Raw genomic sequence first — 15,112 nt, forward strand, 5'->3', positions numbered from 1 at the left:
GCGGATACGAGTACACTTGAAATAATAAGCAGTAATGCTGGCTGATTTCTGCTATTTCGTGTATTCGTGTCGGCGGGTCGAAATGTCGAAGACACGAAAAAACGAAAGGTAGGAAACTGCTTATTTGTCTTGTGTTCGCTGTTCGGCTTTCGATGTGAACACACGACGACACGAAACATTGAAGACGAAATAACGAAAATTCAAGGGCGAACACACACACTTTTGTATTTTTCACTTTTCATGTCGGCGAGTATTATAACTTCAGGTTGTCGCACTTCTATTGTCGTGTCTTCGTGTCTTTTAACCGGACATCATTAAGCCGCCCTGAGCTATGAATGCAATCTAAATAATATGTTTTACCATTTGAAATCTGTCCTAAATCTTTGAATGATAATGATTTATATTTCCTAAAAGAATTCACTGTGTAAACATTTCATCACTGGTATTAAATGTGGTTATACATTAAGCTTCCACCATTCTTACGATGCATATGTTTTGAATTCTAACTAGATAATGTGTTTTACCATGTAAATAAAAATTTCTTAATTTATGATAGAAAATTTTCATATGCAATAAAACATATCGCTCTTTAAGTATTTCAGTTCTGGTATTAAATTTATATAATTTATACATTTCGCCTAATTTTGCGCTATTGTGTATCATTTTGCTACATTACTGTACATTACTGTATTAAGGTAGACCTACACGAAACATTTGTCTTGTGTTCGTTTCGGCGGGTTGAAGTAACGAATGGTCGAAAACAACTCAGTTGTCGTGTGTTCACCTTTCGAGGCGAATACACGAATACACGACAAAAGAAGGGCGACAACACGAAGTTTTAATACCCGCCGACACGAAAAGTAAAAGATATAAAAGTTCATGTGTTCGCCTCTGAAATTTCGTTATTTGGCCTTCTATGTTTCGTTTCTTCGTGTATTCGCCTCGAAAGTCGAAAGGCGAAGCACTATTTCGACCGTTCGTGTTTTTGTTACTTCGACATTTCGCCTCGATGGTACGAACGCACTAAATGTCAGAAATCAGTCCCCATAACATCTTATCATTCTATGTGTACTCTTATCCGCATATCTTGATCCCTCAACACAAATGAAGACATGTCATGGTGCTCAGCATCATTCATAACAACAATGGAAGTATGGTTAATGCAATAAAAGGAATATGTGTTGTTAGAAGCGGGCACTTGACATTCCTGGGCTTACTTTATTCTTAATGAGTAAGTTGTCTATATGGAGACCATTTTAAATATCTAAAACATATTTTATTTATAATGCAAGTGAAATGATGCCGGGAGAAACTTTGAAACATTGTCTATATATTGATATACTAGTAAGTATTTATCTCGCCTCCTACAAGATTCTTATATTTCTATTGGTCAATAGACGTCACATGGAGACAGGATATATTCCATATCCTGCTACATTACAGATATGAAGTTTGATTAAAACAAAATGGCTGCCGCATCGCTAGCGGAATTGAATCAAGTCAGATTATAAGCCCCAGCTTTAGATATCATTTCCGAGATAAAAAATTTAGTGTTTTCTTTCCATTCTCATTTTCCTATCTAAATTTGGTTCCTGAAGTTAGTGGAAATAGAAGAACAGTTGGCACAGCCGCGATAACAGGTTGAAATGTTGTTTTAGTTAAATCATCGCAAAGCAAAGAAATTAACAAATTTGTAAGGCAGCAGTTTGTTGTAGGACCATTTAATCTACCTGCAAGATAAAGGAATTAACTGGAAACGGGACGAAAGCCGAAGTTTTAAGACATTTCTGATATCGTGTAGTCTGATGATTTTTCGTAAGGCTGGAACATGAAAGTTTTTCAAAACCAATTCATAACCTGTATAAATGAGCTTCTGTGTTTTGTGATTCAGTCAAAATACAGTTCATTTGCATTTTATGGCAAGTGTTAATAAACTATAATCAAAGCATGATGACCAGAGAAGATTGCAGAATTCCAGTCTGCACTGTAACTGTAAGTAGCTGTAAAAGGCAGTCGGCAAGATAAAATCGTTACACTGTTTGTTGGTGACAGGATACGGGATATACGCTGTCTCAAAAATCCATATCAGGCTCGAGCATCGATCTCGCCTGATATTGATTTCCACGACAGCGTATATCCCGTATCCTGTCACCAACAAGCAGTGTAACTAATAATACTAGCATAAGTTTTGATTCCAATTCTTTATATTTCGAAAGTTGGTAAAGAGGCCTCTATCCTGAAGTAAAGGTTTAGGTTTAATTGTATTCACGGAAGTGAAATATATAAATGAAATCCTGATAAGCACATACTGGACTATATGAATGGATGTTCAGGATTGTATTCTGTGAAACATGAGATATTTAGCGGATAAAGAGGTTATGTTATGTGCTCGTTTGTGTGAGATATACACCACTGAATCGCATGGAGCGGCATTGTACGTAACAGTTGTCGTTGCACAGTAATATACTGCGTTAAGACTTACCCTGAAAGGTACCTCTCTCGGAGTGATATTTTACCAACGAAAAATATTAAATCTGTCGAGATCTGTCCATCCTTGTTTCGGTAATCCTGCCATGACACTAGAAAATGACGAAAACTTTATAACTGTAAATCAACCAGGTTACAAACCAGGCTTTTGAGGCTCGTGTAGAGATACATTTTGTAAACATCATTCATGTCAATACAAAACTTGAAGGTATATTAGACCCTAATTTCATTTCGTTTTGTTTTTATTTGGGTTTAACGTCGAGACGACACAATTATAGGTTTATAACAATTATAACTTTCCGGCTTTGATGATGAAGAAAGACTCCAGGTGCCCCTCCGTGTATTATTTCATAACAAGCGGGCACCTAGGTAGAACCAACGACCTTAAGCCAGCTGGATGTCTTCCTTACATGGAGAATTTAACGCCCCGAGTGAGGCTCGAGCTCACATGAAGTGCAAGTGATTTGAAGTCAGCGACCTTAACCGCTCGACCACGCCCCCTCCCCTAATGTCGTATCCATGCTGAAAACATGAAATGTTACTACATATAGGTTTTGTAAACATATTTTTAAAGATTGTGTCTTAACAGTACTATGCATTAGGTTTAAAATAATACACACACAATATATATATAGCTTAACACTGTATGAATGTGTAAGGCCACTAAAATTGGAAGATTTGTTTTCAATTTTGACTTTTACTGCATGACGTTTAATTATTATGTAACTCTACACACACCATCTATATTTTTAGTAAAGTAAATAAATTTGTTTCTACATTTGAAGTAAATATCTAACGATAAAATATTTTTGTGAACGATGGCTTTTGTATATCTTTAAATGATACGGCTATATACTATTAAGATAACAGAAGTTAAATATCAAGTTTGTGACCATCGCTGAATGTGGTGACGAAATATATCAAAATACCCACACGTTGCATGTTAAAACTGTCCTGCATGACACTGATATTGTGAACTTGTTAAATTCCAGTCATGTGAAAACATATATAACTAGAAGATGCTTTTGTAGCGCATGTCTCCCCCAATGCAAAGTCGTATAGGCAAGAAGTCAATAGGGGTCAAGAGCGAAAGTCAAAGAGACACTGATGGTTGGCTGCAATAGGGATCATCTACTTGGCATATCCAGTCATCCCGCTAAGTTTCAACACTCTGGGCCTAGTGGTTCTCAAGTCACTATTCAGGCTCCTGTGACCTTGACCTTTGATTAAGTGACCCCAAAATATATAGGGGTCATCTACTCTGCATGTTCAATCATCCTATTAAGTTTCAACATTCTAGGTCAAGTGGTTCTCAAGTTATTTTCCGGAAATGATTTTACATGACCAGGCCCCTGTGACCTTGACCTTTAATAGACTGACCTAAAAATCAATAGGGGTCATCTACTCTGCATGTTCAATCATCCTATGAAGTTTCAACATTCTGGGTCAAGTGGTTCTCAAGTTATTGATCGGAAATTGATTTCCATGTCCAGGCTCCTGTGACCTTGACCTTTAACAGAATGACCCCAAAATCGATAGGGGTCATCTACTCTTGATGTTCAATCATCCTATGAAGTTTCAACATTCTGGATCAAGAGGTTCTCAAGTTATTGACGGAAATGGTTATCAATGTTCAGACCCCTGTGACTTTGACCTTTAACAGAGTGACCCCAAAAACAATAGGGGTCATTTACTCTGCATGACCAATCATCCTATGAAGATTCAACATTCTGGGTCAAGTGGTTCTCAAGTTACTGACCGGAAACGGTTTTCCATGTTAAGGCCCCTGTGACCTTGACCTTTAACAGAATGACCCCAAAATTAATTAGGGTCATTTACTCTGCATATCCAATTATCCTATGAAGTTTTAACATTCTAGGTCAAGAGGTTCTCAAGTTATTGATCGGAAACGGTTTTCAATGTTCAGGCCCCTGTGACCTTGACCTTTAACGGAGTGACCCCAAAAACAATAAGAATCATCTGCTTTACATGACCAATTATCCTTTGAAGTTTCAACATTCTGGGTCAAGTGGTTCTTTAGTTATTGATCGGAAATGGTTTTCAATGTTCAGGCCACTGTGACCTTGACCTTTGATAGAGTGACCCCAAAAACAATAGGGGTTGTCTACTCCAGCAGCCCTACAACTCTATGAAGTTTGAAGGTTCTAGATTAAATGGTTCTCTAGTTATTCATCGGAAATGAAGTGTGACGGACGGACGGACGGACGGACAGGGCAAAAACAATATGTCTCCCCCAGGGAGGGGGGAGACATAATTACTACAGGTACACTTTTAATATGGATAGATACTGTTAAAGCGAAAGCACTGATAGCCATCAATTGCGTACATAATAGTTTATATATGTATAAAGAATTATCAATTTTATGAATATCGGTAATAGTGTAGGCTATAAGCCAGATGATTGTGCACTTTTTGGAAGAGTTTTAAATTTGTATGATTCTTGCGTAATGTATCATAATATTACAATTTTGATGTAGAACCCATCGCTGCATGAACTATTTTACAAAATTTAGACCGATTTTTAGAAAACTTTACCAGTGGAGATTTTTTTTGTACTTTCCATAACTTTTTTTATTTTTTGCTCAATTCTAAAAATATCTTGTACAAATATTTGTCTTTTAAATGCCGACGCGACACATATATTTGTTTGGTGTTTGTTGCAAAATTATTGGAGCGTGTCGAACTTTATTGATTTAAGCAATTCTGCATGTAAAACATGTATACATTGACTTAATTTGTAAAAAATTCATGTAAAGATTAAGGTTGGAGCCGTGACAACTAGAATTAATAGAAAATGGATAAAATGTCAATGTACGCATAAGTAGATTGATCTGAAACTTTTTTAGTTGACAATTTCATTGCAATTTATTTCATACAGAAGCTTATGACAAAAACAACTGGACCGTGACAAATAGTATTTATTGCAAGTATGCACGTATTCATTTGTAAATATTGACAAATACTATAAATAACTCATGCAGATGATAGCCAATAAGACGTTCATATGAAATAAGGCAAAGTGTCAAAGCGAGCTTTACGACTTTGTTATTACTCGAAATGCGCAGATTCTTGAGAAAGTGTTCAAATAAGGAACGAAGGTAGTAATTCGCCGTTTCTGCCTCTGTGGTCATACTGAAGACTGAAAGTAGTCTGTGTCGGTATATAGTGCTATTTTCCCGTCTAGTTAATGTATTTACTTGCCAGATATAATGTACTTAAACTCTGTGTACTGAAAACTCATTTTGATGTGTCCCATCAAGAAATGCCCGAGTCATATATACATATTGATGGAAATGATATCTCGACTTGACATTTTTTACACTGGCGTACGAAAGATACATTGAGTTTTGGTTCTTGTGCGGTTGTAGAGTCAACGGTAACTCCTAAACATAGTCACACATTTCCCTCCAATCATTTCTCATATAAGCATTCAATTTTGTACTTTTGCTTGTGAATCACACAAAGTTTTATTAACAATTTCATAATATAGCTTTAAAAACATACCATTTTCTTGTGAAACTTAAGAACTTCTGAGCCCACTACCTGTTCTCCGATTTACCAGTCTAGTATGGTAAACCTGTCAACCTGAGTTGCTCAAATTCATTTTTCTGAAATGACTTTTAAATGCATAGTTTTGCCTCATTGAATTTTCCACATTTCTCTAAAAGGGTCCCGAACCCCACTTCTTCTTTTACTCAAATTACTCAGACGAGTAGTCGTATGCGTACACTTTAACCTGATTTGCTAAGGTTTTTTCTCAGAGATGGTGTAAATGTCCCATTTATCTTCTATCAATTTCAAATTTCGCGTGTGTGTGGGGCGGGGGGGGGGGGGGAACCCTGGACCTCATCTCTTTTTTCTACTCTAGTTATGCAGCCGGGAAATCTGATTCTCTCAAATTCTTTATCAGAGATGTCTTAAAATGCACCATTTTGTCTTTTATAATATCAAAATACTCTTGGGGAGGACCCTTGAAATCCCATCTTTACTTGTATACCAATTATGCAGGCGACTAGAGCAAACTTTTTAACCTTATTTCCTCATATTTTTTTGAAGGTTGTTTAAAATGCACGGCTTTGACCCCGAACACAACCCTCTACGTGAACTCCAATTATGTAAGCAAGTTGTGTGATATTTTGCTCAGATTTTTGTCTGAAATCGCTTGAAACTACACAGTTGTATTGTATAGTGTCAAAACTTTCCAAGTCCTCAACTTAGCTCCAATATTGCAGACGAGATGTGTGTACATTTCTAAAATGTTTTGTCAAGATTTTTTATCTGAAATAACTAAAAATACACCATTTTGTCTTGCAGAGTTTCAAACAAAATCTCAGGATGGTCCCCTGTAACGCTGTATTAACATATGCTACAACTCCACGTGATTTCTATGGTTGAAGAAAAAAATGTTCAAATTAACTGATGACTTGTAAAATCGTAGTTTGTACCTAAGCCCATATATGAAACACTATAGCGTAGTCACACCCGTAATTGTATAGTTGCTAACAACAAGTTCAGTTACAAGGTTTACTACAAATTATATTCTTACTTCATGTTTAGTCGTATAAAATCAAAACAGAAAAAGGATACCGAATCTTAGAACACAAATTTTTATAGCACATAGACTGTATCTTGAGGTCTCACAATTAGATCTCGTCCAAAGGACTTACAGTAAAACATCTTTGATTGGCATTTAAGTTATAATTTTTATCTACTTTGGTGGCATGGCAGATATTACACATCACGCACTAGCTAGAATATTGATTAGATAGACATCATATATACCACGTCTGAATTAACATATTACTAAAGTTACGAATTATGAATTTAAACGCACGTGATAAAGCATGAAAATTACAAGCATACTGTTAATAAGGAACGTTATGTAGCACACATATAACATCTGTTGTTTACAACATTGCAGAAAGAATACGTGACCCGGCAAATTGCCGGTTACATGTTTAACTTTAAGACAAAATTGAAATGCAATATACATGTAATACATGTACATTGAAAGGACATTAAAAGTAAATAAAGTCAATTACAAAACAATAATTCATACACACATTATAATACAAAATGTTACTGTGTTACAACTCTTTTTCCGAAAGAATTCTGCCTCCGTGTTTTTTCAGGGCTGGTCATGGCAATGCTGTTTTAATCATGTCTATTTTGTAAAAGATAAGGGTAAAGGTCTTGCTTATTATCGTGTCACCTCTTTTAAAAGGGCTAGCTAATTTGGTTTATGAGACACATTTATTGTGCGTACCAATTGCCTCCCAACTCCTAGCACTTTGCGAAGGGCCGGGTTGATAGAAGTCGGTAACCGTTCATCTAACTTGCTCGTGGCTCACGAACCGGCCTTTTCGGAACGAGTCCCATGACAAACATCCACTTCGACCTCCTGATCCCGAGGAGGACGCCTAAACCACTGTGCCACGGTCACCGGTAAGTGTCGATATAAAGAACATGAAAATGTGAATAAATACAAGGGCCATTCTCGGTCCCTCCTGCCTCCCCCCCTCTCCCCACCCCCACCCTCTTATCACCTGACGACTCGTTTTCTAGATTCCCAATGACAATCGTTTTCATATTAAGCTCAATATATGCATGTATGAAGACAAGGTTTTGACATGTTCATTTATAACAAAACATTTTATACTTTGCGTTGCGGATACTAAAAGGTTATTTTTGTAAGACATCTGACCTTGATCTGAAGGTTTAAACTTGTTCTTGACCCTGAGAACAAATTGTTGGATATCTCTGAAGGAAAGAAAACTGAAATAACGGTGCTGAAGGCAAGAATCTGATATGTGTCGGACATTGACAGCCAGCCAAAGGCAGTGTATAGAGACGGACAGACAGACAGATTGAAATATTGAAAAAAGCTCGTAGAACACGAAATGCCCCCCTCCACCCCTTGATGCATTCAGTAACTGCACAAAGAACAGAACCTACTGGGTCATTGTGCACTGAACGTTTGACGTTCTGACATCAAATCAAAATAAAGGGTCATTTACCAGTCATAAATGACCTCTAGATCAAATCTGATTTTAGACCAAAGCATTCTCTTGTTATTTGACAAAATATTTTAACTGTTCTGAGCCAATGTTTTACCTTTGATCTACTGGTCTCAAAATCAACAGGGGTCATCTGCTGGTCATGATCAACCACCCTATCAAGTTTCGTTAATTTCGGGATTCTAATCCTAAGCGTTCTCAAGTATCATTCGGAAACGCTTCAACTGTTCCGGATCGCTGTGAACTTGACCTTTGACTTACTGGTCTCAAAATAAATAGGAGTCATCTATTGGTCATGATCAACCACCCGATAAAGTTCCGTGATTCTAGGCCTAAAGGTTCTCAAGTCATCGTCCAGAAACTGTTTGACTGTTCTGGATCCCTGTGATCTTGACCTACTGATCTCAACATCGACAGAGATCATCTGCTGGTCGTGCCAAATCTCCTTATCAAGTTTCAAAATCCTATGCCAAAACATCCTTGAGATATCATCTGGAAACGGTATACCTGTTCTTCGTCAATTTGACCTTGCCCTCAGTACCAGTAGTGGTCATCTGCTGGCCATGGTCAACCTTTCTATTAAGTTTCGTGATTCTAGGTCTAAGCGTTTCCAAGTTATTGTCCAGAAACTGTTTAAATGTTCCGGGTCACTGTGACTTTAACCATTGACAAAGAGACCTAAAAATCGATAGAGATCATTTGCTGGTCATGACCAACCTTCTTATCGACTTTCATAATCCTATGCATAAGCATTCCTGAGTTATCATCTGGAAACTGTAGACCTGTTCTTCGTCTGTCAATGTGACCATGCCCTTTGACCTACTGATCTCAAAATCAATAAAAGTCATCTGCTAGTCATGATCGACCTTTCTTTTAAGTTTCGTGATTCTAGGACCAAGCGTTTTCAAATTATCGTAAAGAAACTGTTTAATTATTCCCGGTCACTGTGACCTTGACCTTTGACCTACTGACCTAAAAATCAATAAAAATAAATTTGCTGGTTATGACCAACTTCCCTATCAAATTTCTTGATCCTAGGTTTAAGCGTTCTTGTGTTATCATCCGGAAACCGATTATTCAACATATTAAAAGACCGACAGACAGACCGACTGACTTCTGAAAAACAATATACTCCTCCTTCTTAGAACGGGGGCATTAAAATAGGGCTTCACAACTAATTAACATGTCATTTACTACTTACAACATCGTTTTCTGAAAGATAGCTAAACAAAACTATTCAAAAATCAAACTTTAAATGTACCATTATAAGTGTTGTCCAATTTTCCTATAATTTTACAAATTCAAGGGCCGTAACTCTCATATATGCATATTTATTCCAATTTCTAGCCCCAAGACTGATTAATAATTTCCTCCGAAATACATTTCGCATAAAATGTTGGGAATTTGTATTTCATAAAAAAAGTATATGGTTGGTGTTGTATACTAATACCTTTTATAAATGATTTCAAGGGGCATAACTCTGACCCTTATTATTTACCATAAAAGGCTTGGTAGAGGTGGGTTCTACATCTAAAGTGTTCCGTTATAGATAGTAGTATTGTATTAGATAAAGATCAGAACTCTTCTAAAAAGTGCACAATTCGGCCATATTTTCAGCCTTATAGCCTACACTATAAAGGTACTAAAAAGCTTTGATAATGTGGCAGTTGAGTCCAATAAGTCCAGGGATATTCAAAGATAATCCGTCACAGTTTTATTGTAAAGCAATTATTGAATTTATCTGTATTGGAAAATAAACAGTGTCGATTGTATTGAGGTCAACTGCCACATTATCAAAGTTTATTAGTAGAAAAATGCTATACAAAGTAGAGAAAACGTAGACACTGTAACTAAAAAAATAAAACCGGATTTTTTAACATTTAGACTCCAAATATAAATAGCTGCTAAGTGCATCAGATAATATAAACACAATATTAAAATGTTGTGTGTTATTTTTTAAAAGATATTTACACCAAAAAATTTAGTCGCATAACATTTTTGGAAATAGGATAGACAACTCCTGAATGACTATCCCATCAAATTTGCTGATATAAAAATAAACTTAGGTATTTTCCCGGGATACCCTCATTAAAGTCTGTTTCTTCATTTCAATCAGACATGGAATGTAAACAAATCCAGGAACTACTTAACAGTACAAGGACTTCAAACAACTTTTTTATTGTCCTGCAGGACAGGTACACATGTTAGGTCATACTTGTAGTTAATAAACCAACATGTAAAACAATTAATGATTTTCCAACGTTTGAATGCAATGAATTAGTTGGAAAATGATTTCCCCTGATTAGTCAGTCTCTACCTGTTTTGTTAGTCATGTGACTAGTGGTCAGATAAGTGACCACGCTAGAATAATTGTCATTCAGCAGTGGGCATTACATGTGTGCTGTAGGACAGACATTATTTTTTAAACTTTGCGAATGGACGACCGTGATACTGAGAGAAGACCCGAAAATTCCGGAGACGGTCAATTACAGGGAACTGGGCGGTTAGAATCTGCTATACAACAGGTTTTGGATAAATTGCAGACTCAGCAAAATGAACTTGTTCATTTACGGACTGAAGTGAAAGACAGTAATAATTCAGTGAAAACGGAAGTTAACGAGTTGAAAGCGAAAGAACTTTTTTTGGAAGCGTGAAGGAAATAAGGTGCAGTACAATTTTAATTTTCCGATATTGAGCAGGATTGTACACAAGTTGCATGGGCAATTTCTAACAATAAGTTAACTTATGCTGAAGAACTTATCAAAGAGTGTTGCGATAAACTGAAAAAGAGGAATAAACTGATTCGTATAGCTGACATCTCGGAAGGAGGTTGGGATACTGTTAAGTTATATGAAGCGAACCCAATCGCAAGTGACAGCGAAGATGGGTCTCGAATGAATAAAGCGGAAAATCGAGAAAGAATTTCCGAAAGAGAAAACAGGCGGCGTCAAAGAAGTAAGCTAAGGTTAAACGTTCTCCAGTTACACCTGGCGGGCCTCTTGCTATTAGCGATCAGTGCACTCCATTACAATCATGGGGAGGTTCGGCATTACCGACAGGAAACAATCAATTTTCGTGGCTTCAACGCTGTCACGTTAAGTAACATGAATATTTAACGATGCGCCATTCTTGGCGTCACGTCAACGTAACGCGCTCTTTTGTTGTATGTTATGACGTCCTGGACGTCACTTGTTGTTCTTCCGGTCTATGAAGTAAACAGTCAACGCAAAACAGACAACACTTTTGTCTTCATTTAATGTCTCCACGACATTTTGGTGCCGTGACAAAAAACATTAGCAATGGCAACTAAACTACGATCAATCCAGAAGGGGCACAAGGGTGCAGTTACACGACTTTTGTCAAAATTCGAGATGATTCAGCAAGAAGCAGCAGGTTTGGAAGAGTTGCAGACGATAGAAGATTCTCTGAGACAGAAACAGCAGACGATCACCGAGATCCATGAGAAAATAATAGATGTCATTCCAGAAGATGACGGGGAACAAATCGAGACGGAGATACTGGACCATAATGAGTACATCTATAATTTACAGACAAAGATACAGAAAGTAGCAAGTTTCAAAAAGGTAACATTTTCTAATTTGAATGTTAATTCTCAGGCTTTCCGTGTGTCTGTTTACGGCGAATAATCACAAACTAACCATGAGAATGCTATCCACGATAATTCTTCCCTAAGAGAACCTAACTTTAACCACACCCACAGCTCTGTATACCATAGACTACCGAAGCTAGATTTACCGCGGTTCGATGGCAACATTCTTGACTGGCAGTCATTCTGGGACTCGTACGAGTCGGCTATTCACACGAACCCTTCACTTAATGGTGTACAGAAATTCAACTATCTGAAGTCGTCTCTGAGAGAGGAGAAGCTGGACAAACAATTGCAGATTTTGCGTTAACTAATGCTAACTATGACAAGGCAGTGTTGTTATTACACGAAAGGTATGGACAGAAAGACAGAATCATACAGACCTATATGAAAGCTTTGCTTGAAGTTCCCGCTCCCGTGAATACCGTTACCAGTCTGAGAAAGTTCTACGATACTACAGAAACATACATACGGGGACTTGATTCACTTAACCAGTGTGAGAGCAAATATGGATCTCTTCTCACTCCCATCATCCTTCAGAAATTACCACCGGAAGTCAGAACAAACATTACACGTGCGCACGGAACATTATCTTGGTGTTTGAATGAATTAATGAAGTGTCTCATAAATGAAATTAATATTATGGACGCCGGAAGTGCATTGAATACCGGGCAAGAATTCATTCTTACAGCAATCTTCCTGACGAAATCGGACACGCGAAAGACGGAGAGAAGAAATATTCATAGACCAACCAGACCAAGTGTGAAACCTAAAAGCGTTCAAGTACCAACCTGTGTGTATTGTAAGGGAGAGCACTCAAGTACAAACTGTGTGAAAATTAAAGATCGTGAACAGAGACTCAATATTGTAAAAGAAAAGCAGTTATGTTTTAACTGTCTACGCACTCACAAGGTTAGCGAGTGTAGATCTAAATTCAATTGCATGATATGTTCGCGCCGACACCATACTAGCATATGTGAGGAAGAATCAAGAAAAAGATCTACAGATGAACCCCCTAAAACACATGACGCGAAGGAAACCCAGTCATCCGTGCTTCACTTAGCCCATAATTTCGCACTAGGACCCGTTTTACTGAAGACAGCCGTTTCCATGGTTACATCATCTTGCACATCCACAACCGCGAACATCCTGTTTGATGAAGGTTCCCAGAGTTCGTGTCTAGCACAGAAACTGCAGCTACAGCCAACCGGCAGTGAAACGCTATGCTTATCAGGGTTTGGAGACACAGAGAGACGCATACGACACCTAGATACAGCCACCGTCTATTTACAAACTCCAGAATTTAACATCCCAATCAAAGTGCTGATAGTACCTGAAATTTCCGTGCCGCTAAAAACTTACCAGAAACACGCTGGTCATCTTCCGTACCTGAAAGGACTCAAACTTGCTCATCCCATGTCAGAAGAAGATAACTTCGAGATCGAGATATTAGTGGGCGCTGACCATTACTGGGACATAGTGCAAGATACTGTCGTTAGAGGAGACGGGCCTACAGCTATACAATCGGGAATCGGCTATCTTCTGTCCGGGCCTTTGAGTACCGAAAATCAGATACAGCCATCCCCATTCCCCCTGTCTATGTTGAACGTTATGACTATGCACGTGCAGGAAGAAGTCAATCTAGAGAGATTTTGGGAAGTAGAATCATTAGGTGTAGAACAGAAGTCGGTACACCAAGGCTACGAAGAATATATCAAACAGTACCAGAACACAGGCATTTCGTATGAGAATGGAAAGTACATTGCAAAATTACCCTGGAAAGAAAATCATCCAATATTGCCCAGTAATGAGCTGATAAGCCGACGAAGAACTGTTAGTGTAGTAAACCGCCTTAGAAAAGAACCAGAACTATTTCAGAAGTATAGAGAGATTTTAAGTGAACAGGTGAAGAGAGGCTTCATAGAAAATATAACAGATGTTAAATCAAGCGAGAATACCAAACTTCATTATATTCCCCACCATCCCGTAAAGAAAGACTCGGCGACCACACCCATACGTATTGTATACGACTGCAGCTGCAAGTCAACACGAGATTCCCCACCTTAAATGAGTGCTTGATGAATACCCCACCCATCCTTAACGACCTAACAGCTATATTACTACGCTTCCGATACCACGAATTTGCTGTATCCACAGATATCGAGAAGGCGTTTTTGAACATTGGTCTACATCCAGACGACCGTGACGTCACTAGGTAATTTTGGTTATCAGATCCGAACAACCCAGACAGTCCACTACAGATATATCGCTTCAAGTCAGTGCTCTTTGGAGCTACGTGCTCGCCGTTTATATTAAACGCTACCATAACAGAACACCTTGCCTTACACAGATGCGACGATACAGAACGTATTCAACAAGGATTATACGTCGATAACATACTTACCAGCGTACCAGACGAGTCTACACTGCTAGATTTCTATACCAACAGCAGACAACTGTTCCAGAAAGCATCCTTTAATTTGAGATCATGGAGCTCAAACAACCCAGCTCTGCGTGAGAAAATCAAATCCGATGGTGTGAGCGATAAGGACAGAAATACAAAGGTACTGGGCATGCGCTGGGATTCTTCAACAGACGAACTATCATTTCCACAAAGACTGAAGGCAGCGTCGAATATCTCTCTTCTGACGAAACGTGTGATCCATCAAGAATCCATTTATGATCCACTTGGATTACTTAGCCCGATCACCGTGACAGGCAAGATGTTGATACAGTTGCTATTGAAACGTAAATTTGAGTGGGACGAACCGTTGCCAGATGACATCATTACAGAGTGGTGTAAGAGCAGAGAAGATGTTGCGAAAGCTACCGAAACCAAGTTTAGCAGACAATACTTCCAAGACACAACATTATTATTTTTAGATGATGGATTTGGATGTAATAATACATATGAAACATGTTACAATAATGCTGTTTCAGTCAAGAATGATTTAATTTTGTTGGTTTTGTACCGAAAGCT

General features: G+C 37.9%; 1 protein-coding gene across 1 annotated transcript; it reads left to right on the plus strand.

Moving 5' to 3' along the window:
* The first annotated feature begins 11,824 nt into the window (after positions 1 to 11,824).
* LOC123529978 (uncharacterized) lies at positions 11,825 to 14,199 on the plus strand. The gene is made up of 2 exons (XM_053518178.1): positions 11,825 to 12,149; positions 12,392 to 14,199. The coding sequence occupies exons 1-2, from the start codon at positions 11,825 to 11,827 to the stop codon at positions 14,197 to 14,199; spliced, it is 2,133 nt and encodes a 710-aa protein (XP_053374153.1).
* Positions 14,200 to 15,112: the final 913 nt, after the last annotated feature.

The sequence above is a fragment of the Mercenaria mercenaria genome, chromosome 11, assembly GCF_021730395.1.
Source record: "Mercenaria mercenaria strain notata chromosome 11, MADL_Memer_1, whole genome shotgun sequence".
Classification (NCBI taxonomy): Eukaryota; Metazoa; Mollusca; class Bivalvia; order Venerida; family Veneridae; genus Mercenaria; species Mercenaria mercenaria.